The sequence below is a fragment of the Pongo abelii genome, chromosome 13 (genome assembly GCF_028885655.2).
Source record: "Pongo abelii isolate AG06213 chromosome 13, NHGRI_mPonAbe1-v2.0_pri, whole genome shotgun sequence".
Lineage (NCBI taxonomy): Eukaryota > Metazoa > Chordata > Mammalia > Primates > Hominidae > Pongo > Pongo abelii.
In genome coordinates, this window is record NC_071998.2 from 39,554,162 (window position 1) to 39,581,716 (window position 27,555).

The 27,555-nt window shown below is 38.5% G+C and overlaps 1 protein-coding gene across 10 annotated transcripts in view; it reads right to left on the reverse strand.

Annotated features, from left to right (window-relative positions):
- Positions 1-27,555, reverse strand: part of ADAMTSL1 (ADAMTS like 1) — a 1,026,435-nt gene that overhangs the window by 294,778 nt on the left and 704,102 nt on the right. For all 10 annotated transcript variants that reach the window (XM_054521046.2, XM_054521045.2, XM_063713990.1 and 7 more), the window contains one exon: positions 2,058-2,184. In XM_054521046.2, coding sequence (XP_054377021.2) covers positions 2,058-2,184 — 127 coding nt within the window. The remainder of the gene's footprint in view (positions 1-2,057; positions 2,185-27,555) is intronic.

A 27,555-nucleotide genomic window follows, 5' to 3' on the forward strand; every position in this document is an offset into this window, starting at 1 on the left:
TAAGAGTGATCTTCTAAACGTAACTCTTTTCTAACATCCAACCATGATTTACAAAAGAATTATGCCTCTATCCATTTCTGGTTTCCATCTTCTAACTTTAGAAATTTTTCGTCTTATGGAAGAAGCTACCAACACACATGACCAAAGAAAAATCTCACCTGAATGTATTATATCAAAGTCTAAGTTACCTCATTCTTTATTCAATATGCCAGAATCTTTTGAATTTATTTTATTTTTTTGCAGAATTACATTTTCGACTGCTTCCAAGGGAGTTAGAATGTACAGAGTTCCCTAAACTAAAAATTGTATCTCCAATTTTTCATGTGTTTGTAAGTCCCCATTCTTTCTTTCTGCCTCCTCTTTTTACCTCGAGGCTAATCCTTTGGCAAGCTGCCTTTTCAGGACTTCTGAGAGTATTTCTCCACTGCATGTCAGAATAACTGCATCTGCCTTTCTTCCTTGACCTGTAAGTCCATTTAAAGCAACAAACTCTCCATATGTCAATTGTTTTCCTCCAGCTAGTCAACAAGTAAAGATAACAAAACACATTCAGTAAAGATATTCATTCTCATTTCCCAAACCAGAGAGACGTATGGAAAGAAATACTCAATCAGGGATCTATTGAAGGATTCTGCATAGTAGCAAAATCTGGAGACAATATGCCAAGCAATGTCAAAATAATTCTAAAAATGCATGTCCTTAATACAAGGGCTGTCTTATTTCTATCTGTATCTGCTGCAGTGCCTAGAATAGTGATTGTCAGACTGTGTATCATAAAATGCCTCAGATTAATGACTCCATTTTTGGCGTAGGTACCATGAGAACTTGTACCATCTATCCTAGCAGGACGTGACTGGGCAGACATCTGAGGCACCTTCCCTTGATCCATCTATCTGCTTTGCAAATGTCCCACCACAGAGACTATCAGCGGGGCTGTGACCAGTCCAGGGAAACAAGTAAGTGCTTAGGCTCTGGAATCAGACTCTGAGCTCAAATCTTGGCTCCATTACAACTGTGTGACTCTGTGCAAGTCCCATAATCTGGCTAAGCTTCAGTTATCTCATCCATAACATGGGGACTAATAGTACTTTGCTCATGAGGTTGTTATAACAATTACATGTGACGATTGTGTGAAATTCTCAGCAAGTACCTGTATAATAAGCACACTTTTTTTTTTTTGGCTAATATTGAGATATCAGGACACAAAGGTCAATAAAAAGCTTCATATAGGCTGGACACAGTGGCTCATGCCTGTAATCCCTCACTTTGGGGGGCTGAGGTGGGTGGATCACTTGAGGTCAGGAGTTCAAGACCAGCCCAGCCAACATGGTGAAACCCTGTCTCTACTAAAAATACACAAATTAGCTGGGTGTGGTGGCATGCATCTGTAATCCCAGCTACTTGCAAGGTTGAGGCAGGAGAATCACTTGAACCCAGGAAGCGGAGGTTGCAGTGAGCTGAGACTGCCCCATTGCACTCTAGCCTAGGCGACAGCATAACAGACTCAGTCAAAAACAAACAAACAAAAAAAACAAAAACAAAACACCAAAACCCAAAAACCAAAAAACCAAAACTTCATGTAATCACACCCCTACATTAATTCTGAAAGGACTTGTTTTAGTACTGACCAAAGACCACCTTGTAAATGAAGGCCATGTGACTTCACAGTGACAGGAGTGAATTTGTGCTATCTTCCCACTCTCCTCGCTATCTTCCACCAGGCATAGCACACTACACATCACGCAGGAGCTGGGATACAGTCTGTCCTCATGTTGGATAGCAAAGCTCATGTTTGTACAGAAAGTATTTGTAGCCCCATGTCTGGTTCACTTCTGATGTGCCTCAGAAGGACAGGCTTCCTCTTTGGTACTGCAGCTGGTAACCTGACTTGTCCCACCTAAGCTAATTCACATGCCAGAGCATGAAGCCTTCTACATTTTCAGGTTCATCATCATTTTGGTGGAGGTGTTGTTCCCTGGCTGTTTAGTGGGGCCAGACCTAAGCCAGGAGAGGATAAGTCAATAAGTCCAAAGGTAGCCTGTCTCTGTGTGTCTTACATTTGGTTGCGGAGAGCTGGGATTTATACTGCCCTCGGACCAGCCGGCAGGTGGACCCATCTCCGTTGCAGACCCCACAGTTATCTTCCTTGACGGTGCTTCCCAGCTGGTGATCGCAGCCAACAATCTAACAAGAAAGAGAGATGTGTAATTCAACCAAGCACCTACCGATGGCAAAATCCATTATGAGGCCAATCACCACGAAATAACCCTCCCTTCATCCCTGAGGGGCCTAAAACATACTTCCCGTGAAGGTGACTGAATTCAACTGGAATTTGAATCAAGCTAAGAAAGAGAAAAAGGTAGCATGGGTAAAGATGTTTTCAAAATTCAGATATACAAATAGAAAGAAGGGTAAAAGAAAGAGAATGAGAGAGAATAGGGAGCAGGGTAGGGAATGATGGGGAGAAAGTAAGAGAGACGAGAAGATCCTGAATTATTGATGTTTTAGGGCCTTAACTCAAGAATAACTCCTATGTTAATAATTATGATTCACTTAAATGACAAAAACTACAACCAAGAGGTAATGGTAGCAGGAAACATTTTATAAATGATCTCCATGTTCCACATGGTTCGTTAGAATGTATGCTGCATAAGGGTGGGTGATTTGTATATTGGGTTAATTAATGTATTCCAAGCAGTGAGAACAGTGCTTGGTCAATTGTAGGCCCTCAAAAAATATTTGCTGAGTGATAAGGAAAATACTTCCTTTTCTAGCTAGCACTCCAGCTTAAAAAAGATAAGAGAATCAGCAGACAGATACAAACTTAGTGTGTGTGTGTGTGTGTGTGTGTAAGAGGAGGGTTGCGTGAAGGGCAGCAGGGATGAATACCACTAAGACCCTGTCATTTGCCTTATCCTGTCCTGTACCAGGCACAGTACAAATATCTCATTCATTCTCAAAAGAGCCATGCAAGTAAGATATCTCCATTCTATAGTTGAGGCCATGAGTCTTACCCAAGGTCACTTAGCTAATAAGCAGCCAAGTTCTAAAGACTTCTAGTGAAACATTTATGCCTGGTCCAAATCAGGCTTAACAACATCACAGGCTTTTATAAAGTATGTGGGCAATGCCATTTGGGCCTTTCCTCTTTACTTTCTAATATCTGAGTTTTAGAAATTCAAATCCAAACTATGCCAAGGTTGTATGCCTTACAGTTCTAGTTAGATCAAATATGGAAAGATTTATTCCACTCTCAAACTATTTCAATTACTCTCTTTGACAAAATAAAATGATAATGGTAGTGACAACTGAAGGGACTTATGGCTTCTCTTCATAAAGTCCTCACAGTTCGTCTTGCCTTTCGAAAATCTGGTTGCTAATATGACCAGAGGCTTGAGGCTTGATTTTCTTTTTTATTCCTTTTATTAATAATAATTGCAAACACATGTTTAGACGAAGGTTTAAAAACATAATTATTTAACATTGTGTTATATATGTACTCTATTTTTAAAACGTGGTAATGTGTGTTTTTTCATTAATAACAAATGAACATCTTTTAAAAATAGATGAAAAGCAACAGCCCCTTCAATAACTGTACATTTTTTTTTAAATGCAAAGATGTCAGGAAAACATGGTGCTGAGTTCTAAAGTCAGGGACAAAGGCAGATGGGCTCTATCCCTATGGGTTCAGTGTAGCTGAGGAGCAGTTTGGCTCAATCTATTCAGAGGCTGCAGTGAGGCCACTTCAGAAAGCAACCGAATTTCATCCCTGCAGTGCCAAGCATGTGCTGGCTTAAGACTTCTTTGGTGTATTTCTACATAACTGCAGTAAAATTATTTTCAAAATTCATATCTGTAGATGGGCTCGCCCATGAGCTGATCAATTCTGTATTCACTCTTATATTCTGAGTACAGTGTGAAATGGGATTACAGAAGTACTTTATTTAGAAAAGAATTCATTTAACCAGTTAGGCAATATTTATTGAGGACTTGCTATGGGCCAGCCACTGTGCTAGGAGCAACATTCAATGGTGAATTTCAGCATCTATGGGTCCACTCTCACGAGACTTTACAATGTAGTGGCAGAGGGAGATAGTGCCCAAATCATCACACACAATAAGTGTAAAATGATAATCATGAAAAAAGGTATAAAACACAGACACATGACACTCTGAGAACATAAAATATGAAGAATTCAATTTGGTTAGGGAGGCAAGAGAAGATTTCTCTTAGGGAGAGACTTTTTTGAGCTGAGATGTGAATGAAGAGTCAGAGTTAACAATGGAAGGGAGGTGTCACATGAGGTCCACCATGTCCTTTAGAAATGCCTGGATACTAACTAATTGGAGAGCAAAAAACCAAGTTGGCCAAAAAAAAAAAAAAGAAAAAAAAATCAGAAAACTGATAACCTAATTGCCTTGGAGGGACCAAATCCTTTGAGAAAGCATGACAGTTTTAATTTAGGCAACATTCAAAGCATTATTGACTCTACTATTGTTGTGGTTTTTGGGATTGAAGAGGACTTAATCTGACAAGATCCTTGACTATGTGGAAGGACAGCACAGGCATTGGGCACAGGAATTTCCACTCTCAGGCATCCCAAATCTGACTGGGTTTACTCCTTAAACTATAGGAATTTCAGGTTTCTCAAAGGATTTAAGTTTCTCTGGAAAATTTTTAATGGACTCTGATGCCTCTAATGGAGCCAAAGGAGATAATCATGAAAATCTCTCTCTAAGTCTAAAGATTTCTTATGGTTCCAAAACCATTTTAAGTAAAGAACAATTCAGCTTCACAGATCCAAAGCAACAGTAATATTAGGAATAGTTAAATAGGAGGTGACATACTTTAAGAGTAACTTGGCTAGACGCTTGACTTAGTGCTCTCAGTGTGGGTTTATGGACCCCAGGATATGAACCAAGTCAGTTTTAAATGGGCTTTGTTTAGCTTCAGAATTTAAAAGACAAACATCTCCCTGACACATTGTTTTTTTTTTCTTCCTTTTCTCTGTTATCAATTCCTCTTCAAGATGCCAAAATCTTCTAACTCAATTATTTTTAAAATGTGGAATACTTTATATCAGATAAAATGTTCTTACTTTGGTCCAAGTGGAAAATTGTTTGCAGAGATATCAGGATAATCACACTTGACATATCTTAATCTGTTGATTTTGAGTAACTATTAGATTAATTAAAATTAGTTGTTACTTTAAGACCTACTATTAATAACAGAGAGAAAAATAAACAGAAATACAAAAATGGGCTTAATTGGCCCTCTGTGCACATGCTATTATTTTTGCCTAGAATACTCTTTCCCTATTCTTTAATTGGCAAACTCCTACTCATCCTTCAAATCCCAAATTAGGTGTCTGCTCAAGAAAGCCTGTCCAGATTCCAGAGGTAACTGCCTTATTGCTGTATGTTTCCATAGCCGTTTCTTCATACCTCCATGTGGCAGAGGTTTCTGGTTGTCATCAAATATCCATCTTCTCTTATTTTTCTTGTACTGGATGCCAATTTTGTCTGGGTTAGCATTATATGCAGTTAAAATAATACATTTCTCATTGGTCATGAGAACAAATCATAATTACTGAAATAAAAGTAGAAGTGTTGTGTGAGGCTTCTGGGAAGGCTACTTAAAAGAAGCCGACTTAGCTGGGGAATGCCTTTTCTGCCCTCTGCCTTCCTACCTTCCTGCTAGCTCTAGCAGCCATCTTGGAAATGAGACAATCTTGAGAATGGAAGCCTTGTACTCAGAATGGCAGAGCAGAAAGAGTGAAAGATCCTGTTTCCTGAACCACACTTGGACGGATTACATCTTTTTTTTTTTTGTGAGAGAATAAATCCTTTATGTGTCTAAGCCACTATTATTTTGTTTTTTTTCATGTATACCCAATTCAAATTGTTATATAACTTATATTGAGTTTATTAACACGTCTATCTCCACACAACATCCTGGGCTACCCGAGAACCTGTGTTTTATTAATCTTGATATTTCTGATGCTCAGCCCAGTATCAGACATTTGAGATGCACAATAAATGCTGATGAATCGATGAAACACATAATGGTTTGCTAATAGTTCCAATGTAGTTTACAGATAGGCGACCTTAGACTGCAGTCATTGACATACGAGTCTGCAAAAATGTGTGCATGCATGTGTGTAGGTATGTATATGTACATGTGTTTTTAACTGTGCACACAAAGAAACAGACATACCATAAATGACAGCAAGAGGCTAAACCTAAACCTCTGTCCTGATGCATCAACAAGAATTGCTGTAAAGGGCTATTATTTTTCAGAGACTATTTCCCAAGTACCCCTATGTTAATTATTAGAGAAGTGTCATGGAAGGCAATGTTTAGGTCACTGAGTTCCCAGACCCACCCCATTCTGGACAAAACATTTAAGTGAGATAATGACCACTCATAACTTTGGCAACCGCATGAAATTTTTTTGCAAACAGTGGAAAACTGAATATTTTGGTCTAATACAGTTTATTAGTACTCCACTATGAGGTGTCAGCTGGATGCAGTGGTCTGACCTCATCCTCATCCAGAATCATTGCACAGTGTTGCTTATTTTGCAATATTTTAATCTCAGGTAACAAAAGTGAGAAGTTCCAAGAAAAATTTAAAGAAAGGCAAAATAGCACCCTGAAACTTACCAAATTAATAGTGTTTTCATTGTTTAGACACCACTAGTGGGTTATCAAGTTCTGTTTTCATATCTTAAATGTATGCTTTTTGTACCCTCTCTTATATACATATATGTGTACAAAGATAGGCAGCCCCTTGTCTTATTTTTGAGTTGAGCAAGCACACTTAACACTGCTGATTTTTCTTTATTCTTCTTTCAGATTTACTAAAGGAAGGGAGAGAACTGCCCCCTAACCCAGCCCCCTCCCCACTGCCAAAAAAAAACAACAACAACAAAAAAAACTAAGATCATAGCATCCAATCCAAGTTGGCTCAAAGACTTAGTATGTTGTGCAGATTTTAGGCATCAGGCCTGCAGTAGGGGTTTCTTCGTTCACTTTACAGAGCTGATAGCAAGAGAACAGGCAGTATGCAAGACTGAAATTCTCTAGACACTGAAATATGTATAATAAAATGTCTTCATTAGTAGCCACAGGAGAAAGAAAGATCACCATGCTAATAATTTGGAGAACATAAATAAACATAACCCATAAGCAGATATCATGCCTCAGACTGACATTCTTAGGATGGGTTCACAATGGCTTCATTTCAAATGGTTTCCCATAAGGAACTCAATCTAGCGTCAAATACTGAGCCAGTGATGTCAAGCTTTTCTTGATCCAACACCATGAGGTAAGAAACTTTTAAAGCCTTCTATTTTCAGCACTGGGAAAGACAAATATGGAAAACTAAACTGTGCAAATCTGATCATAGCTGTTCTTATTTATATTTACTTAATTCAGATAGAACTTTATGGGTAACAGTGTGATTTACATGGATTATCCTTTATTTACTAATTACTTTAATAAATACGGGAGGGAGTGCATTTCTAACCTCATCCTCAAAAGATTTAGATATTCATTAATTTGCTTATGCTTAACCTTTCATTAAATAATAAAAAGATTTATAGCATATAAATAACAATAAAATTTACAAAAACAAATGAGTGAATGGAGCAAAAAGGCAAAGGTAAGAAAGATAAATCTAGAAATGAGAGAACTGAACATAATGCACACTATGCCGTCCTGTACAGTTGCTAGATGTGGTGGGGGGAGGTCACATCTGGATTTGAGCTTCCTAGAAAATAGGAACACATGAGAAGTTGCAAGAGTCAGAGAATCTACTGGATCTTTTAGAAAATGTATGCAATAATATGTTCTTTATAGTACATATAGACAATAAATATTTGTGTAATAAATGAATAAATCAAAAACCACTCAGGAGCACCATAATTAAAGTACCGAAATAATAGATACACATTAATTGTGAGTCTTCTGAAAGACAATGTCATATAACAATGTCCCAATAACATCTGAGCAAATACATACAAGCAGTTTCAAAGAGGTGGCTCTAATAACCTCTGATGAAGCCTAATGATCAGGGGACATTTGATAAAAGCAAATTTTATGCTGGGCGTGGTGGCTTATGCCTGTAATCCCAACACTTTGGGAGGCCAAGGCAGGCGGATCACTTGAGGCCACGAGTTCGAGACCAGCCTGGCCAGTATGGCAAAACCCCATCCCTACTAAAAATATAAAATTAGCCCAGTGTGGTGGCAAACACCTGTAGCCCCAGCTACTCAGGAAGCTGAGGAATGAGAATTGTTTGAGCCTGGGAGGCAGAGGTTGCAGTGAGCCGAGATGGCGTCACTCCACTCCAGCCTGGGCAACAGAACGAGACTTTGTCTCCAAAAAAATAAAAGCAAATTTTAAGAAGCCAAAATAAATCATCCAGGTAAAGAGCATTATGATGGTCTGATTTACTCCAAGGGCAGATTTTGGAGTACTTAGGGCTGGGCTGGCAAAATTCTGGCACATGTGCAGCTATACCTCCTACCAGGACCACAGTAGATATTACTAATCAGCAGCAGCACTCTCTGTCACTGAGGTTTTATGTGGCTCCAGATTCTTGAAGACACTGGGCTCTAGAAGCCGAATCCAATAGACTATAGTTGTCAAATCAGGAAACTAAACCCATTTACCATTTCAGAAGCAGGGAAAGGAAATGGTTGCCTACCTTTTAGACAATTATCCATAGATATTATTTATCTTAAGATTTGAATGATTTCAAGTTCAGATTATAACACTGAGGTTCAGAGAAGATAAATTCCCCAAGGTCACATAGCTGGTGAATAACAAAACCAAAATTCCACCTTGAGATTTTTTGACTATAAATTATAGTAGGATGCCCATTAACCATGAAAAGGCATACTACACAATATTTATATGGCAATAGTGAGTGGTAATAACAAGTTTGAATATTCTAATCAAGATCACTACCTCTAGAGCTACACTTATGCACAGGGATGAACAGATGGTTTCATCTGTGATCTGTGCCTTAGAAGCACATATAGCAAGTGAATGGGAAGGGGCTCAGCCCCAACACCACCTGTGGTCCACACCTCCTACCCCTCCCCCTGCCACACAGGCAGACATACATACCTCTCTCATGGTTTGTTATGGGTACCAAAATTTCCTCTTTTACACACTTGGTTTTTTTGTTGGTTTTTTGTTTTGTTTTGTTTTTGTTTTTTTTTTTTTTTTTTGGTTTACAACTAAGGTTTCCAATATGAGAAAATAGAATCTGCAGTAATTCACAAAGGTGCTAACAGTGCTTCATGAGCTATGTTTACTACTTCCAAAAGCCTAATGGAAATATATTTATCTGCAGTAAAACTACATAAGGTCACCAAAACACCAATCATCTCATTATACAAATAAGCTGAATCCGGACCTTTACTGTATTTATTTTTTTAATTGCAAACTCAGGTCTTTTAGCTATAAAATGGGAAAACAAATTATTACTTAATACATGCAGTGTTTTGAGTAGATGGAAACTTCCAAAATGCAAGGCCCATAGGAAAAAAAATAATAAAGGGCTCCTTTGTGTTAAGAAGTTGGGAACCACTGGTGTAGTCCTTTGTTTGTTGTTCCAATACCCTTGGGAGGAGTAACACATGAAGTTGCTGATTATACTTAAATTAGACCAAATCAGCTGAGCATAAGGCATTACGCTGGCTGTTATGGTGCTGTTGGGAATACGTATAGGTGGTAGGCTTGGTCTCAATCTAGGGTGAGGGGGTTTAATCAGATTATTTCCTCAAAACAGGTGAGAGTAGAAAGGGAGTAAGATCAGTATAACTAAAGGTCAAAGGGGCATGGAGGAGGAGAAAGGAGGGAAACCTGCTTACAGAAGGAAATGTGAACTAGTGTTTGCTAAAACTTGCTATTTTTAGATACGTAGCTTCTCACATAATTTTTGTAATAACCGTGAAAATTAGCTACAATTGTGTCTATTTCACAAAAAGAAAACTGAAACAGAAAGATTACACAACTTGCCGCAAATCGCATTACTAGGATCTGTTGTCACCAGAGTTGAAGATCTGTTGTCACGCAGGCTGAATAGCACTGCGTCGTCAATGAGCATCTCTCTAGTCTATGAGATACCATGTTCCCCTTGAGGTTTAGATGGCAATGAAGAGACATGCAGAAGGAGGATGCACATCCTCCCCACACCTGGCGTTCTCTCTTCTGGGGTTTAGCAGTCATAGCCAAGACTAGCAAATTTCCTTGCAGGTTCACCGGACCCTTACAACAGCCCACAGTGTCCTACAGCATCTATGTGAACGACCTCTCTGACCTCACTCCCTCTGGCTCAGTCTTTTTGCTGTTCTTCAAACACAACAAACACCTTCTCATCTTAGGACAGCCCTGAGTTGTTACCACTGGCTGTAACACTCTTCCTCAGGCACTTTGACGGCAGTTGTCTGACTCTTTGAAGTCTTCGTTTGAGAAAATTAATACCTTCTCAATAAGATCTACTTTGATCAGACTATTTAAAGCTATATTTCTCCTCAGTCATAATATTTATTTTTTAACTTTTAAGTTCAGGGGTACATGTGCATGATGTGCAGCTTTGTTACATAGGTATATGCGTGTCACGGGGCTATATTGTACAGATTATTTCATTGCCCAGGTACTAAGCCTAGTACCCAATGGTTCTTTTCTGATCTTGTCCCTCCTCTCACCCTTCACCCTTAAGTAGGCACCAGTGTCTGTTGTTCCCCTTTTTGTCTTCATGTGCTCTTGTCATTTAGCCCCCACTAAATGTGATAACATGCGGTATTTGTTTTTGTTTGTTTTTTTGTTTTTGTTCCTGTGTCAGTTTGCTAAGGATAATGGCCTCCAGCTCCATCCATGTCCCTGCAAAGGACATAATCTCATTCTTTTTTGTGGCTGCATAATATTCCATGGTGTTTCTTTACCACATTTTCTTTATCCAGTCTATCATTGATGGGCATTTGGGTTGATTCCATGTCTTTGCTATTGTGAACAGTGCTGCAATGAACATACATGTGCATGTGCCTTTATAATAGAACAATTTATATTCCTTTGGGTATATACCCAGGAATGGGATTACTGGGTCAAATAGTATTTCTGTCTTTAGGTCTTTGAGGAAGTGCCATGCTGTCTTCCACAATGCCTGAACTAATTTACACTCCCACCAACAGTGTGTAAGTGTTCCTTTTTTTCCACAACCTTACCAGCATCTGTTATTAGAAATGGCTTGCTAATAATAGCCATTCTGACTGGTGTGAAATGGTATCTCATTGTGGTTTTGGTTTGCATTTCTCTAATGATCAGTGATGCTGAGCTTTTTTTCCATATGCTCTTTGGTCACATAAGTGTCTTGAGAAGCGCCTGTTCATGTCCTTACTCATCTTTTAATGGCATTGTTTTTTTCTTATAAATTTGTTTTATTTCTTATAGATGCTGGATGTTAGACCTTTGTCAGATGCATAGTTTGCAAATATTTTCTCCAATTCTGTAGGTTGTCTGTTCACTCTGATGATAGTTTCTTCTGCTGTGTAGAAGTTTGTTAGCTTAATTAGATCCCATTTGTCAATTTTTGCTTCTGTTGGTTTTGGCGTCTTCATCATGAAATCTTTGCCAGTTCCTATGTCCAGAATGGTATTGTCTACACTGTCTTCCAGGATTTTTATAGTTTTAGGTTTTACATTTAAGTCTTTAATCCATCTTGAATTAATTTTTGCATATGGTGTAAGGAAGTGATCCAGTTTCAATTTTCTGCTTATGGCTAGACAGTTATCCCAGAACCATTTATTGAATAAGGAATCCTTTCCCCATTGCTTGTTTTTGTCAAAGACCAGACAGTTGTAGGTGTGCAGTCTTATTTCTGGGTTCTCTATTCTGTTCCACTGATATTTATTAAGCGCATTATTTATTTTCTATCTCCTACTAGGTCAACGATATTTGGATGCCCTGTTCACTGTCCACCTACAACAGTGCCTGGCATACAGCAAGCAACTAAAATATATGTGTTCAATGAATGAATGGATTCAGCCTATAGGCAACACCACAGGTGACAGGGCTATATTGCGATTTCAAAGAATTTTCCTCTTTGTCTCAAGCTAAAACATAACAGCTGCTACCATTTAAACTCTCTGCCACTGGTTCCAAAGACCAAAAGAGCACTCTCTAAAAGAAAAAGATCTCTAAGGACAAATCATTTTATAACACTGTAATCTGAGAGTTTAATTTCCAGTTGTCACCTTGCCTGCTATGTCTCTGGTCCTTTACCCACTACTCCAGAATTGCCTTGGGGCATAAATGCTCATTATTTCCAAGTGTACCTCCCTCTGACTTCTTTCTTGCTAGGCACAGTGCCCCAGGCTTCATGCCCTGACTCTGACACCAACTCTGGATCTGTAGATTCACTTTGTACTTAATCTACTGAGTTCCTGATTCCTGGCTCTTCCTAATAGACTTCAGCTTGGGCAACCCCCTGGCCTGGCTCTTCCCTTTACCTTTTGTGAGTTCCGACCCTTTGGCTGGTGGTCTGGCTGGGGCAAAGCCACACTTTTTCTACATCAAACCTACACACTCCCACCTCCACCAAAGGGTAGGAACTTCGGCAGCCTCTGTGGTTAAATTATAGAGGAGGACCTGGTTTCATAGGAATAAACTTTTGCCAGGTGCTAATTTTTAAGAGTCCTATTTCTGTCCTTTATTATTTGAGCTAAGATTGCAAACATTTTAAATAATTTTTTCCTATATTGCCTTTCTTGAGGTCAAGAATCTAAACCATCTAACGGCTGGATAAACACTCTGAAAGGGAAAAAGAGAATAAGTAAGTCTGATTTCTAACGTTTATTAAAACTCTCAGGTGCTCCGAGTCTGATTTATTGTGTTCTCGTCTTATTTACTTCAGGGTCTTGGACAAATTCCTGTAAAAATTTATTGCTGAACACATCTGGATTTTTTTGTGTATTGTTTTTGGTGAAATTTGTTTCTTTAGTAGTCTTCAACAAAAATCCTAAGAACGATCCTAGTATAGACATTTGTGCATACAGACACTACAATTCATTCTCAGCAGATGGTCAGGGACTTTTCTTTAGCAGGCTGTCTTCTCCCTCCCCTACTTCCAAAATTAGGGTGTCTGGAGAATGCGAAACAAAATTATACAAAGGCCTGACCTCTGGCCTTGCTTCTGTCTCTCAGACTGTGAAGTACCCAAGAGGGAAAGTGTTGAATTTGGCCTCACTTCACATGGCATTAACTGTAATTCTTTGTGAATTGTGGTGACATCATGGTATACTTTGACATCACTGCTCAGACTCCCTTCTGCTGCTGGGCATACAGTACATAGTTTTTGTTTAAACACAAGAGTCCTTTGTTGAGAAGACAGGATAGCAGCTGGTATTCTGCCCTGGTACAAATGTGGATCTTACTGGAATGTGTCTGTACAGTAAGTCACCACAAAGTAGCTATTCTACTATGATGGCTGGAACTCACATGTGTACCTCCGAAAATTTTTCTGGAAATTTATATTTAAAGAGTTTTAAATTCCAGATATGGTCCATAATTTAAACAAAATTCTACACACAATTAAACACTTGTTTACATGTCTGGATATGTTATCTGAAGTCAATATTCCAACAGCAATAGTGTGCTGGCTGCATTTGTGTGTCAAGGTTAGAGAGGATGGAAAAGGAAAGGTGAAGAGGGATTTATGTATGTCCCCAAACAATTCTCCACCCATCACAATTGTTCATGCATCTCAGATTCCCAAGTTAGGAGGGCTTGTGTCATTCTTTGGCTCTTACCTGGTTACCTCTCAAAACTTATTACTTTATATTAATTTGAAACTTCTTTGACAGTGCTATCAATATCTTGCTTTCAAAGTCTGTTAAAGACATCCTCAACTGAAATATTAACAAATATAACCCTTTTTCCTTCCTGGTTCTCTACTGCCATTTCTATCTGTCTACACTTGGTCACTTTAGGGTAGAGCCCGGAGAGAATTGATCAAAAGCAGAGTTTAAGCAAAAGCATCATCTGTAAAGTAACTCTTCTTTCTCTCAAAGGTATCTCAAATGCATGCACAAGGCAGCAAACTTTCAGATCAGCTTGAGAAACTAAAGGTTGCTAATCTAAGATTCTTTCCCAGTGGAAAAAGCCATAGCACAAAATATTTGGATGAAATGGTAAATTTCTTCTGCTAAGAAAATATAATTTTTACTCTGTCACAGAACAAATGGAGCCATGACATGACCCCCAGTTCTACCATAAACTTTACAATTGCTAAAGGTATACTTCCCCCTCTGGAAATGTCACACTTAACACCAACAAGACCATAGTGCTGCATCTCAGTTTTTGATCCACATATTCACTTCCCTGGCCACTTCTTACCCTGGAACATCATTATTTATACCAAGAATCTATGTGATGTGGAACCTTAAACTGCAAAAGAGGCAGCATGACATTGTGGTGCAACCAACAACTCAACCTGGATGTGATGGCTTGAATATATCACTCTCAGTATGAGTTCAATTCTCTTGTGAGTTATATAATCCGACCTATTTTATATACTTGTTCTAAGGATTTGAGGTGATAGCTTATATAAAAAGATCTAGTTCATTGCCTAGCACATAACAACTCTGACCACTATCCTGGAATTTCTGGGACAACTCTATTTTTAAATCTTCTATTTCATAGTCTCCAGAATTATCAGACCCCGTGTGTTGATTATTTTGGGGGGGATATGTAGTCACTGTGCAAATACCAGATATTTTCTCATTATATATGTGAAATGCATCTGAAGCTATAAAGGGTGGCTTAGGGATCTGGGAACCTGTAGACTCCAAGTCCCACAGCTCTAGAGACAGGGTCAAGTTTGCAAAAGCTCAGATGTATTTCAGCCCCTTTGGATTTGACAACAGCATATAGGACGTAAGATCACAACTCAAATTCCACTGAAGGAATATACTCTCCTTGAGAGGTCAGAGCAGATGGAGTTCCACTGGATAGTTTTTTTTTAACTTCCCTCTACCCTGCTAAAGTAGCCAATGAAATACCAGCAAGCGTGGTTGGCTCTTTGGGAAATAACCTCTGGTAGAGTTCTGTTAGAAATGAAAAATACTTTTCTGAAATTGCTGTGGAGTAGCAGATCATCTCCTCTGCATTGTACTCAAATTAAACAGAAATGTTTAGAATTCTGAAAACATCCTTCCTTAGCTCTCCAACTCCAGGACTACTGATCCAGAGTTAATTCAGGAACCACTTTCAAATATATACAATCGAGTAACTATCATTAAATTTATTTGTCAGCACAAAATAGAGATTTCTCATAGTTATTCTTCTAAAACCTAAGGTGCTGGGAAAGACATATTTTCAGGGACTGGGACAAGAGCCTAGGGTCCTGTTTTCTCCTTTGGAGTTCCTGCCCATATGAATGTATCAATATGCCAGTTGAATGTAATGAAAGAAAGTGGGCATTCAGCAACCCATCTTAATATATGGGATATTCAAAATTTATTTATTTTAATGGAGAAGAATCCCTGAATCTAAATGAATAAACCAAAAGCAAATCAGTTACAACCTTTTTAAAAGGAAAAGTAGTCTTCTGGAAGTTGGGAATTTAAATTCTTATTAATCAGAATTAACAATGAACCAATCAAACAGGAGTCACAAAATCCTAAGAGAAAAGTGAGCTGGCTGATTTTTAATGATCCCCAAATTTCCAGAGCCAGATGAAAGGTGAGCTGCTGGATATAGTGATGGGACTGAGCTGGAAATAGCTGACAGCAATTTGGCTACCCTTTCTAACTCTAGCCTTGTGGGTTCAGGATAATCAGTTACATTTTGCTGAATCACTGCACTATTATGACAATGGAAAAATGAGCTGTTTCTCCTTTCATTTTAGACAAAAGCAAATTCACTCAAAGGCGCTGAGATGAAAAGAAATGACTGCATACATTTTCCCATTCAGAAAGATTAAGATTCCACTAAACCCCACTCACGTGCATAGAAATGAATTCTTTTTCTTTCCTGCTATAGTCCTAGTTTAAATCCAGCTGAAACTATAAATTCCAAATCTGACAGAATTCAACACACAGCGTATGTCTAATTAGAGAGTGAAATTAAATTGTGTAGTAACTGGAATATTTAAGTTTAGAAATTTTTTAAACACTACAGCTTTATAATAATTATTGGTGTTTAGTCAGTTGTCCCAAACTAGTTAAAAAGAATTACCTTAACACAGGAAGTGTATATGCTATCTTCAAATCCCCTTAAAAGTACCCAAATTACCTGCTTCTGTACCCTAACCTTACTGCTTCATGGTGGACCACGGGAAAAGAAGAAAAAGGATTTCCAATTTTTATGGTTCATGCCACAATCAAATTTGGCTATATTGCATCAAGTTGCATTTCTTCTGCATGTATTATGTATAAAAAGCATGTAATTTGCAATAAGTGGCTTATGTCCAACAATGATAGACTAGATTAAGAAAATGTGGCACATATACACCATGGAATACTATGCAGCCATAAAAAATGATGAGTTCATGTCCTTTGTAGGGACATGGATGAAGCTGGAAACCATCATTCTCAGCAAACTATTGCAAGGACAAAAAACCAAACACCACATGTTCTCACTCATAGGTGGGAATTGAACAATGAGAACACATGGACACAGGAAGGGGGACATCACACACTGGGGACTGTTGTGGGGTGGGGGAATGGGGGAGGGATAGCATTAGGAGATATACCTAATGCTAAATGACGAGCTAATGGGTGCAGCACACCAACATGGCACACGTATACACATGTAACAAACCTGCACGTTTGTTTGCACATGTACCCTAAAACTTAAAGTATAATAATAATAATAAAAAAAGAAATTATGAAAATGCTGAACGGAATCATCACCAAAGATTATAGTTTCAAATGTATTACATAATGCAGCATCAATTAAAAAATTTTGAGTCATTTGAAAAAAAAATATGCAATGCGTTCTTTTCAATACATCTATGTGAATCTAACTTGAAAAGTCCCCATATTCTACAAAGTGGGTCTATCAAATGCCATATTTGATAGAAAAACATATTTGACCACGAATTTTATGGTTTTCAAGAGTTGTTTCAAGTGGATTCTTGGCAGAGTGTTGACCTAGACTTCGGGCTGTTTTTCAACATTAAAATTTTACAATCGAAAGTTGAACTATCTTCTGTAGGTGCAGGCATGTTCCAGTGAATCACAGGCTGGGATACATATCAAAGGGGAGATGAAAACATTTGTTACTAGAATTTTTATGAACATGCTCCCCAGAACAGTTGGGCATTGAGTTGTCAGATGATTTCCAACCTCAATTTTAAAATTCTTTTTAATGAGTGTGTTAAGAGCAAGGCTTACATGGATTGCTCATTGTAGGCTGGTTTGTCTTTTTCCCTAAGATAACAGCAGTTGTTTGTCTCAGTGAAATCTGGTCTTCGCAGCTGGAGGCCACAAAACCTTTTGTCTTAGGGCAAGTGAATGGAGGTTGTATCTCAGTTGGCAGGAAGGGGGAAAATAAATACTGTCAGCCACAATTATTCTGAAGAGTGGGAAATTGCATTAGGAAATTATAGACTGCAGCAGTGGATGGTTCTCACTTACCAAATTTGAGGCCGAGAAGAGGCCATAAATAAAAAAATTGGGGGGGAAGGAATTGTGGTGTTTATGAAGTACAGTGTGTGGATCAAGTCCTGTCAGGTGTTTTACAGAGTTCGTGAAGCCTGTGAAACAAACTCTGCAACTGAACAGGTGACAAAACCAAAGCAACTACCTATATCACCTGTCTAGAAAATGACAGAATTGGGATTTAGTCTCTTTAAAAAATGTCATTCCTATTACACTAGGTCACCTAATATACCAGGGGACTTTCAAGCAAACAGTGTGTATCCTCAAGAGGTTGGGCAGCACCACATGTACTTATCAGCTACTCATGCGAGCACTGTTTAGAGAAATGGTTTTTGAGGGAATGTTTAGAGCATTTTGTTTAAAAACCTAGCCCACTACATCTCAATCATATTTCCTAAGTTTATTTCTCAGCACCAAGCTAAAGGCACTCAAAAAACAAAGATATTCCCAAAGGGCAGTTTCTCAGGAAACAAAAACTTTCAAAAAGATTCCAAGGCTTTTTCTAATAATATGAAAACAACTCCCTTGAAAATTTATTTTCAATGCTTGCCTATATAGCTTGGCTTCAGCATTGACTCGGTTATTACCTTAAACAGAGGAAAAACATCTCCAGTAGCAGTTGGCATGACTGAGGAGAAGGGAGGAGGGAGAGGGAGTGAATGGAAACAAACTGAACTCAGTCCAAACAGCTCGCATCTGGGCGGCCTAACCCTGCAGAGACCTTCTCGCCAAGCCTTGCCAAAAGCCAGCAATCATGACCCCAATGTGAACTTTTGGTTTGTACCACGCAGTGTCAGAAAGGAGTAGAAAACCCAGAATGACACACTATCAATTCCAGAGCATGCTGACTTGAACACACAGTTCACACAAGTAGCACCTACTTCTGCTTCCGCCACCCAGCCTGGGTCAAGCATGTCGCCAGGAGAGTGTGTTCCAATATCAAAGCACCTTTATACTCAGCTCTGACTCCTTTCAGTCAAAGGTAAAATAAAAACATTTGGAAAGCATGTGAATGGAATATTTGTACACTTGTTTCTATTTGTGAACCTCGAAAAATTCCACAAAATCAGGAAAATTGGCAGCTTTAGCACCAAAAGTGTTCAAGATTACAGTACCAGGGGTGATGCAATTACAAAATGAGAGATATAGGAAGAGTTACGTGGGAAACTCATCTGAGGCCTGATGCTGTCTCTGGGCCTACACCAAAAGCAGGCTGTCTTTTCTGTTCTTTCCCAAGGTGGAGTGCAGAACCCATTGCTGAGTATAAACATGCTCTTGCCTTGAAATGTGTAGACTGTCAAGATTGCATTCCTGAACCAAGTGTTTTTCTGATAGTTCCACCAGTGATAACTTCTTCTGTAATTGGGATTAGAACTGTTTTCAACATAACTGCTTTTTCATCTACAATGCCAGCCCTTGGGCCTAATTGGATATTAGGGAAAAAAGGCTCATTTTGTAAGTAGTCATTTAAATTGCAGATGTGGATTCAGCCTGCCAAACATGTACTGGCAATCATAAATCAACAACTGCATAGATAAACAGGTTGCCACTCTCTGAAATACCCCATTGGTATGCAAAGAGGCACAGTTACACTTTTATTTTTTTCCGCAGAGAGGCATCTCACTATTTTCATGGTTATTTTCTGAGCTTGGGAGCAGAAGAGGGAAAAAAGGTAGGGAAGAATACAAGTGAGAGGAGTTCCATGGCCGAACATTCGTAAATCTCCTGGAGAAGCTGAAGTAATTTTAGTATCATGATCTCCATTATAATGAGCATGTCTTTTAATCAACACTCTTTATGGGAATGGTATTGTCCTAGCTGTTAAAGGGTAAAAGACTGAAAAGTTGCAGCAGCTGTGCTCTAGAGGGCTTCATAAACTAAGAGTAGGCGTGAGTAGGAGGCAGAACTGGTGGGAACGTAAAATGGTGCAGCCGCTACAGAAAACAGTATGGCCGTTCCTAAAAAAATTAAACATGCAATTACCACGTGATTCTGTAATGCTACTTCTGTGCCTATCTACCTAAAAGAATTGCATACAAGGACTTGAACATACACTTGTGTGCCTATATTCACAGCAGCATAATTCACAATAGCCAAAAGGGGGAAACAACCCAAGTGTCCATAGATGCCAAATGGATAAAATGCTGTATATTCATACAACAAAATATTATTCAGCTCTAAAAAGGAATGTAATTATGACACATGCTATGACATAGAAGAACCTTGAAGACCTTAGGTTAAGTAAAATAAACCAGACAAAAAAAGGACAAATATTATACGATTTCATTATACTAGGCACCCCAAATAGTCAAATTCATAGAGAAAGAAAATAGATGGTGATTACTGGGGGTTAGGAAGAGGGGAAAATGGGGAGTGTAGAAAGTGAAAGTTTCCTCTTCGAAGTTTTCCTTCTTGTTAAAGAATAAACCATAAGTGTTAGAAATAATAGTTTCTTTTAAAGACTAACTTTCCTCAAGCCTCCTTGCTTTGTGCTAATAACTCTTTGTTAAGCCCTACCCTATGTAATTGTTGGACATGCTCACAGGCACGTTCCAGCTTGCAGCCTATGCCCCTTCCTTATTTGAAAATGTTATTGCTTCCTTAAACCTTTTGTAAGCAACTTCTTTGTTCTTCCTTGCACTTACCTATTTAGGAAAGTTTTAGGCTATTAGCAAATCGGGTGTCAGTTTAAGAATATGAGGTCCAGCTCCAGCCAATGGATGCAGGACACAGCAGTAAGGACAACCCAAATGCGTAGGGATAAATGTCTGCTTTTCCTTTGTTCAGGTGTGCTCTCGCCATTGTTCCATCTGCGACTGAGCACCCTTTCTGCAGAAAGTAAAGATTGCCTTGCTGAGAGATTTTTTGTCTCCGTACTGTCTTTTCTTTGTGGCACCACTTATCTATTTCTAACAATTTTGGTATTTCTAACAGGGAGTTATTGGTTAATAGGCACAGAGTGTCAGTTTGAGAAGATGAAAAAGTCCTGGAGATGGCACAACAACGTGAATGTATTTAATGTCCCTGAACTATATACTTAAAAGGGTTAAAATGGTAAAATCTATGTTACATTTTACTATAAGAAAAAAAGAATAGGAGGCAGAAAAGCAACAAACACAGAAGCAACTAACGCAAGGAATACATAGAGCTGTGTCATTATAGAAACAAATAAAAGTAAACATCTGCTATGTGGTTGGTTGTTGAGGAGGTATGGAATGATGCCTCTGCTCTAAATACCAACTGGTCCTATGGCCTCTTTCTAACTAGATGTGGACAAAACTCCATGTGTTTGCACTCACTGTTCTTCTACTGAGCAAGACATATATGGACCCAACCATACCATGTAGCACAGTATAGCATAGCATAGCATAGCACAGCATAGCATAGCATAGCATAGCATAGCATAGCATAGCATAGCATAGCATATAGCTTTGGAGACAGATGGATCTAAATCTGAATCTAAGTTCTGCTATTTATTAGCGGCATAACTTTGTCCATGTCACCTCATCTTTCTAGGCCTTGGTTTCTTCACCTGTAAAATGGTACCAATCATACCTCCAGGAGTTGTTATAAGGATTCAACAAAGGAATAGAAAGCTCTCAGAGTTTAATCATGGGACACCTACCATTACTATTAATGATTACAACAACAAACCCAACCATAGGAGTTGAAGAAGAACAAAAGTAAGTGGATGTTAGTTGGTGTTTTAAAATATTATTTTCTGATGTTCTTCAAAAGTCAGAAACTTAGCTCTCATTTTACGTAAAAATATTTACCTCATTTTTTTCCTCTCAGAAGTTGCCTATTGATCTAAGGAAGAAAAATGGGAGTATTTAGAAAGTAAGTATCAAAAATTCAGAGAAAACTTACCTGCACAGACACACAGTCCCTTCAGTGGGCATTCCAGTGTTGCCAGTTCTCATTGTCTGACCTACTTAACTCCATGTGTCAGATACCTTTCTACAGGGAAGAAAAAGTCTCCATAGACTAGATATCATAGATTACCTATAGAAATGTATTCCTTTATCAGTATGGACAACTGAGAAGTGACTGTGTCTGACAGATTTGTTTGAGAGGGAGAATAAAAGGATCTTATGTACTAGATTTGGGGTACAGATGGGGCTGATTTCTCATCAGCCTGGGAAGGGTTGATGGTGAAGGTGAGAGGTGAGCTCTGAATTAAAGAATGGCAGCAATACCCTGGAACTATAAAGGCAGGCTGCCAAGTCCCCCCAAAATCAGAACCAGATTAGAAGCCCAGTCTGGGGCTTGAATCCAGGTGAGTCCTGATTCCAGTGCTGGTACTGTGCAAGACACATTCCTCTAGGCTGCAAACCAGAAACTTATTTCTTATAGCCCCACAAAATCTTGCTGGAATCCATCAAGAAATTGTTTGAACCCTGGTGAACTTTTGGCTAAAGAAGAGAGGAGGCTCATGTTTGCAGCAGAAGTTTCGTTTTGTCCTAGTGCAAAAAGATTTTGGTATGAACCAAGACAGAAGTTTTCCATGGCTTGTCTATCAGTATTAACTTCTGAGCACTCCCAGCCTAACAAATACACCCACCAAAGCATAAAAGATGCAATTCACTGTGAAGGGAGCAGAAGAGTGACTCAAGGTATGACTACCTTCTCATAGGCAGTAGGCAGTAGTGAAATCACATCCATTCACTAACTAGGAAGACATTTCTTATGCAGGAGCCTGTACTGCATTGCCCTGCTACAATTGCTAACAATCATGAAGATGGTAAAACTTTAATGAGATTTACAAAACTATTGCCTTAATAAATTATTTCCTGTTATAGGAAAATATATGAGATATTTCTCAGACTGAATCTCTAACCAATAAATATTTCAGATTTTTAAAAGTTCTAAGAACCTTCTGTCAAATTATTTTACTATACATCGGAAGCTATGTACTTCAATATACATTACATATATAATGTATATGGAAATGTATATATATGTGACATTACATCTATATATAATGTATAATATATAATGTATAATGTAATATATAAATGTGTATATATGTGCTACATTATACTACACATTATTTATAATGTATAATATATGCTACACATACTTAATAAAATCAACTTTCATATAGACCAAATCCCTAATTTAGAAATAAATATACAAAAATAATTACAGATCTGGCACTATGCCCATAGTCACTTATAGCATCCCTAGGAAATCCCCAGTGGCCATGACTGTGTTATTCACTCCATCACCTGGCCATGGCTAATTAATTCAGTAATAGAGACACTTAGACTAGGCCAGATTCTCTTCCCTGGGAATTTGAAAATTGGCTGGAGACAGAGTCAGAATACGATTAGAGCTAAGTTATTTTTTGTCAGATCTGTGCACACCTGTAGCTGAAGACCTCAAAGCTGCCCTGGCACCTGTGCTTCTTGAGGCCTGGCCTTTCAGCTTTCTGTTTGGTTCTAGTTGCCCAACACATATTTTGCTAAATACATAGTTGACGTTCTTGTCATTAATCTTTATCCTTTCAATGATTCATCCTTTTGAGCTTAGGTTGAGCAGACTAAATTTCTATTGCTTGTAACCAAAAGAATCCTAAAATAGAGTATATGTATTTCACCAGGAAGGGCACTTATTGTCCTATCCTGGAGCTGAGTATACAGAAGGAAACTTTATTAGGAAACGTATTCCCAGAGTTTTCAAAAGGAGATAGAGAAAACCAAAAGAGTTAGTTTAAGGTTTTGAGAAATCAGAAAGAAAAGAAACACAAGTGAAGGAGAATAATGCTGAAGGAAACCAATAGGAAATTGACAATACTCTGGATTTGAAAAGCAGTAGGCTTTAAAGATGATGTGGGGGTTGGAATCAACAGGAAGAAAGAAAAATAACATAAATGAGATGTATAGTTCGAAGAATAAGAAATTTATTTCTTTTGAAACAACCATAGGTACAGGCTAAGAGTTTATATTTTTGTTTCTTTAGATTTTAAAAATTTGAGTAGTTGCTCTTTACCTCATATTCAAATGTTCTTTTTAAAGGCTTTAATGTGGCATCAAATTGATTTAGTAGAAAAAGTTTCCAAAGAGTTCCTTTTACCCAGGAGAATGGCTGTATGCCTTAGCACCCAGAGCTGATCCTGAGCTAGAGGAGATGAAAGCAGAAGGCTGGGCGCGGTAGCTCACACCTGTAATCCCAGCACTTTGGGAGGCTGAGGTGGGCGGATCACGAGGTCAGGAGATCGAGACCATCCTGGCTAACACGGTGAGACCCCGTCTCTACTAAAAACACAAAAAATTAGCCAGGTGTGGTGGCGGGCGCCTGTAGTCCCAGCTACTCGGGAGGCTGAGGCAGGAGAATGGCTTGAACCTGGGAGGTGGAGCTTGCAGTGAGCTGAGATCGCACCACTGCACTTCAGCCTGGGTGACCGAGTGAGACCCTTTCTCAAAAAAAAAAAAAAAAAAAAAAAAAAAAAAAGAAAGCAGAAGGAGTCCCACCAGTGATAACCAGAACTTCTCTTTCTTTCCTACTGTTTCTCATACAAACCCAAAAACCAGTGGCAAGTAGAGACCCCAATTCTTGGTATCCAGTCATAGATTCACAGGGGCTTAAAATTCAGGGAGGGTTGTCTAGGAGGGAAGTATAATTCTATGAATCAGTATAGTAAAATAAAAAGCACAGGCTATAGGGTCAGAGAGATCTGAGTTCAAATCCTAACTCAGTCACTCACAAGTTATATGACCTTGGGCAAGAAAACTAGACTTTTGGGGCTGTAGATGGGGTTCTTTGAGGTTTAAATAGCATGTTAAGTACTTGGGAGTGTCTGGCACGGTTAGAGCTTAATATATGAGGATTATTTTTCTATTCTTATCATTACCATCATGATGACAATAGTTCTTTCTCCTTCCCCTTAGAAATACCTAGCCTATACAGCCTTTGGGGAAGCATCAGAGAAGCAGATAGCTACAGGTCCAGGCTGTGCAGTGAGTGAAAGAGGCCCCAAAGAGTATGCAGCATCTCAAGGCAGCAGTGTCTTTCAGCTCTATCAGATGCTTGCTGTATTGGAGTACAGACCAAATGCTGCAGATCTGAATTTATTTTTTTTATTTATTTTTTATTTTTAGTAGAGACGAGGTTTCACCACGTTAGCCAGGATGATCTTGATCTCCTGACCTTCTGATCTGCCCGCCTCGGCCTCCCAAAGTGCTGGAATTACAGGCGTGAGCCACCGCGCCCAGCCAGATCTGATTTTTAAAGGATTAAAAATCTGTTTTGAATCCAGATTTTTATTGGAAATATATTTAATTTATAAATAAATTATATAAATATAATTTAATTATATTTAAATACTGGCAACTAATTCAAATTTTTACAAAAGCCCATGATGGGTGCAGAACAGAAGTTATCCATAGGCTGCCTCTCGCTGGAGCATTGCTAGTTTGCAACTTCTGCTTTAGAGCCATGAAACTAAGGGAGAAAACTAAAAAATGATACTTTGAATTATAGGGAGAAACTTGGAGACTACTACTGGGAAAATGGGAGGCTAAACCCAAATAGCCTTGACAAAACCATTCTACCTACCCACTGCCTAAGAGAGCATGTTTTAAGTGAGCATAAAAATATTTCTCCAGATTAAAAAATAGAAGCCCATGCATGAGGAGACTCAGTGCTCCTCTAAACTGACAAGATGATCCTACCTCCTTCTAAGCACCCATCCCTTCAATAATTGAGGCACATGCCTGTCCCAAGGCACACCTTCAGAAAGGAAAAGACAGGTGCCAGGAGAGCTGGACTTGCTTCACCACTAAGTGGTTCTTTGCCTCTTTAACAAGCCAAATTGTATTTTCACCCAAGCAAAGCAAATCTTTGTTACCCTATTAAAAAAAAAATCCTTTCATCCCTAACTTGTGTCAAATAAAAAAGCCAAGAGTGGAAACTGCTGAACGGACATTATATCATGTGGCTCAATAAAAGACTATTGCATGGATGGGTGCATCAAGAAATTAATAAATCTTTCTGTCAATCAACCCTAATACTGAGATTTCTGCCTCAGAAGTTGACAGCCACCCTCAGGAGTAGGGAGGAGACAGAAATCCTCCCCCACTATGAGAACCCTTGGGGCAGAGGGGACAGTATGAAGTATAGTCAAAAACTTGGGAAAACAAAACACTGGGTATATTCTTTCATTTGAGTGTGACTTTGGCTGCTTCTTCTCGAGCTTTCCTCCCCAACCCACCCCGTCCCTTTCTCTGAAATATCTGTTACTTAAATCACTTGTAACGCTGATGGCAAAGAAACTAAACTGGTACTGAAGTGCATTTATAAACCCATGCTCACGCAGGACTAGTCAGCCACTAGCTCTTGGCCACTCTGAGATCACTATGATGTGCAGGTGCAGTGGGTTTGCACTCGGCATTTCTACAGGAGTGGAAATGATGAGCGTGATGTTTTTGGAATGTTGCATTGTTGGTGAAGTTTTCCACTGATTTTTTGTTTTTTTAAATAATACAACTACTTTTAAGTAAATGGAATGTTCCTGTGATCATCTGGCCACAAGGGAGGGAAATTTAGCACAGGGACTGAAGTGCACTTAGTAATGGTGAAAGAGACAAACAAAAATGAATAATCCAAATAAAAAGAGGCAAACAAAAATGAATAAACAATCCAAATAAAGTACTTTAAATTTTTTGTTTAAAGGTTCTTAAAAACACACATAAAAAGCATTCTTACTTCATTCAGATTAAAGAGCAGTGGACTTGGAGCCACAAGACCTGGGTTTGAGTGTTTCTGGCTTTGCCACTTGCTAGTTGAGAGACTTTGGGCAAGTCACAACCTGCCCTGATGCTGGTCATATTTTATGTTTCATATAAAATAAAATAAAACAAAATAAGGAGATTCAGCTGATAATTTCTCCACAATCCCTTTCAAAGGTACTGATTTGCGATTAGCTTTGTAGAGAGGTTCAAAATATCCCCAAGGTCTCTGAATTTGTCTTGGACTTGTTGTTCTATTAACCACAAAGATCATTGCTTGCCATTCTCCCTAGATTTCTCAGATTCTTAAGTGTTCTCTTGGATCACAAGCAGTCAGTCCACATCAAAAACACTTTGTTCCTTCTTGATTTGGGCTCCTCAGGGCAGTCTAACCAAAGCGGCAACAGAGATGACAGGTGGTGTTTATTACACTAATTTTAGGGCCTGGGTGGATTTTCCTGACTCTGGAAAGGAGCCCTTATTAGGATTGTTCCAAGGTAGACTTTGGCAACCATGAATGTGCTAAAACTTGGGTAAAATTATGTTCAAAGGCTCAAAATCTGGAAGGTACTTGATGCTTTAAATTTTTTTTATTAAGGATCTTTACAATTAAAGTAGCTACAACATTAAAAAAAATCATCCCTTTCCTCACTTGATATTTCCTTGGAAGTATGCCAGTTAGCCAATGTATAATTACTAATTGTCTTTCACATTTGAATTTGATTTTTAACATTTTTTAAACAATTACATGAAGTGTCATAAGACACCAAATCTCAAAAAGGCTTCCTGAATTCTACTTTGCCTATTTTTAATTTGACTTAAATAAACAAAAAGCCAAAGACAAGGTTTCAAATTTTTCAAATTTTTAATATACTTTTAAACCTTGTACTTCAAGTTTTGGAAAGACTAGTATTTTAGGGTCAACAACTTGATAAGCATATTAATAATAGAGAGAGTTGAAATAATTAGAAATATGACTGAAGATTATCCAATTTAATCCTAAGCCATGGTAAATAAGGAGTAGATGGCAGCAGATCCCAAATTCCAAATTACTCCTAGCCTGGAATACGACAAAATTTAGCTCACATCAACAGGCTCTGTTTCACAGCCTGAAGGAAATGAGAACAAGGCACAAATATATTAAAAG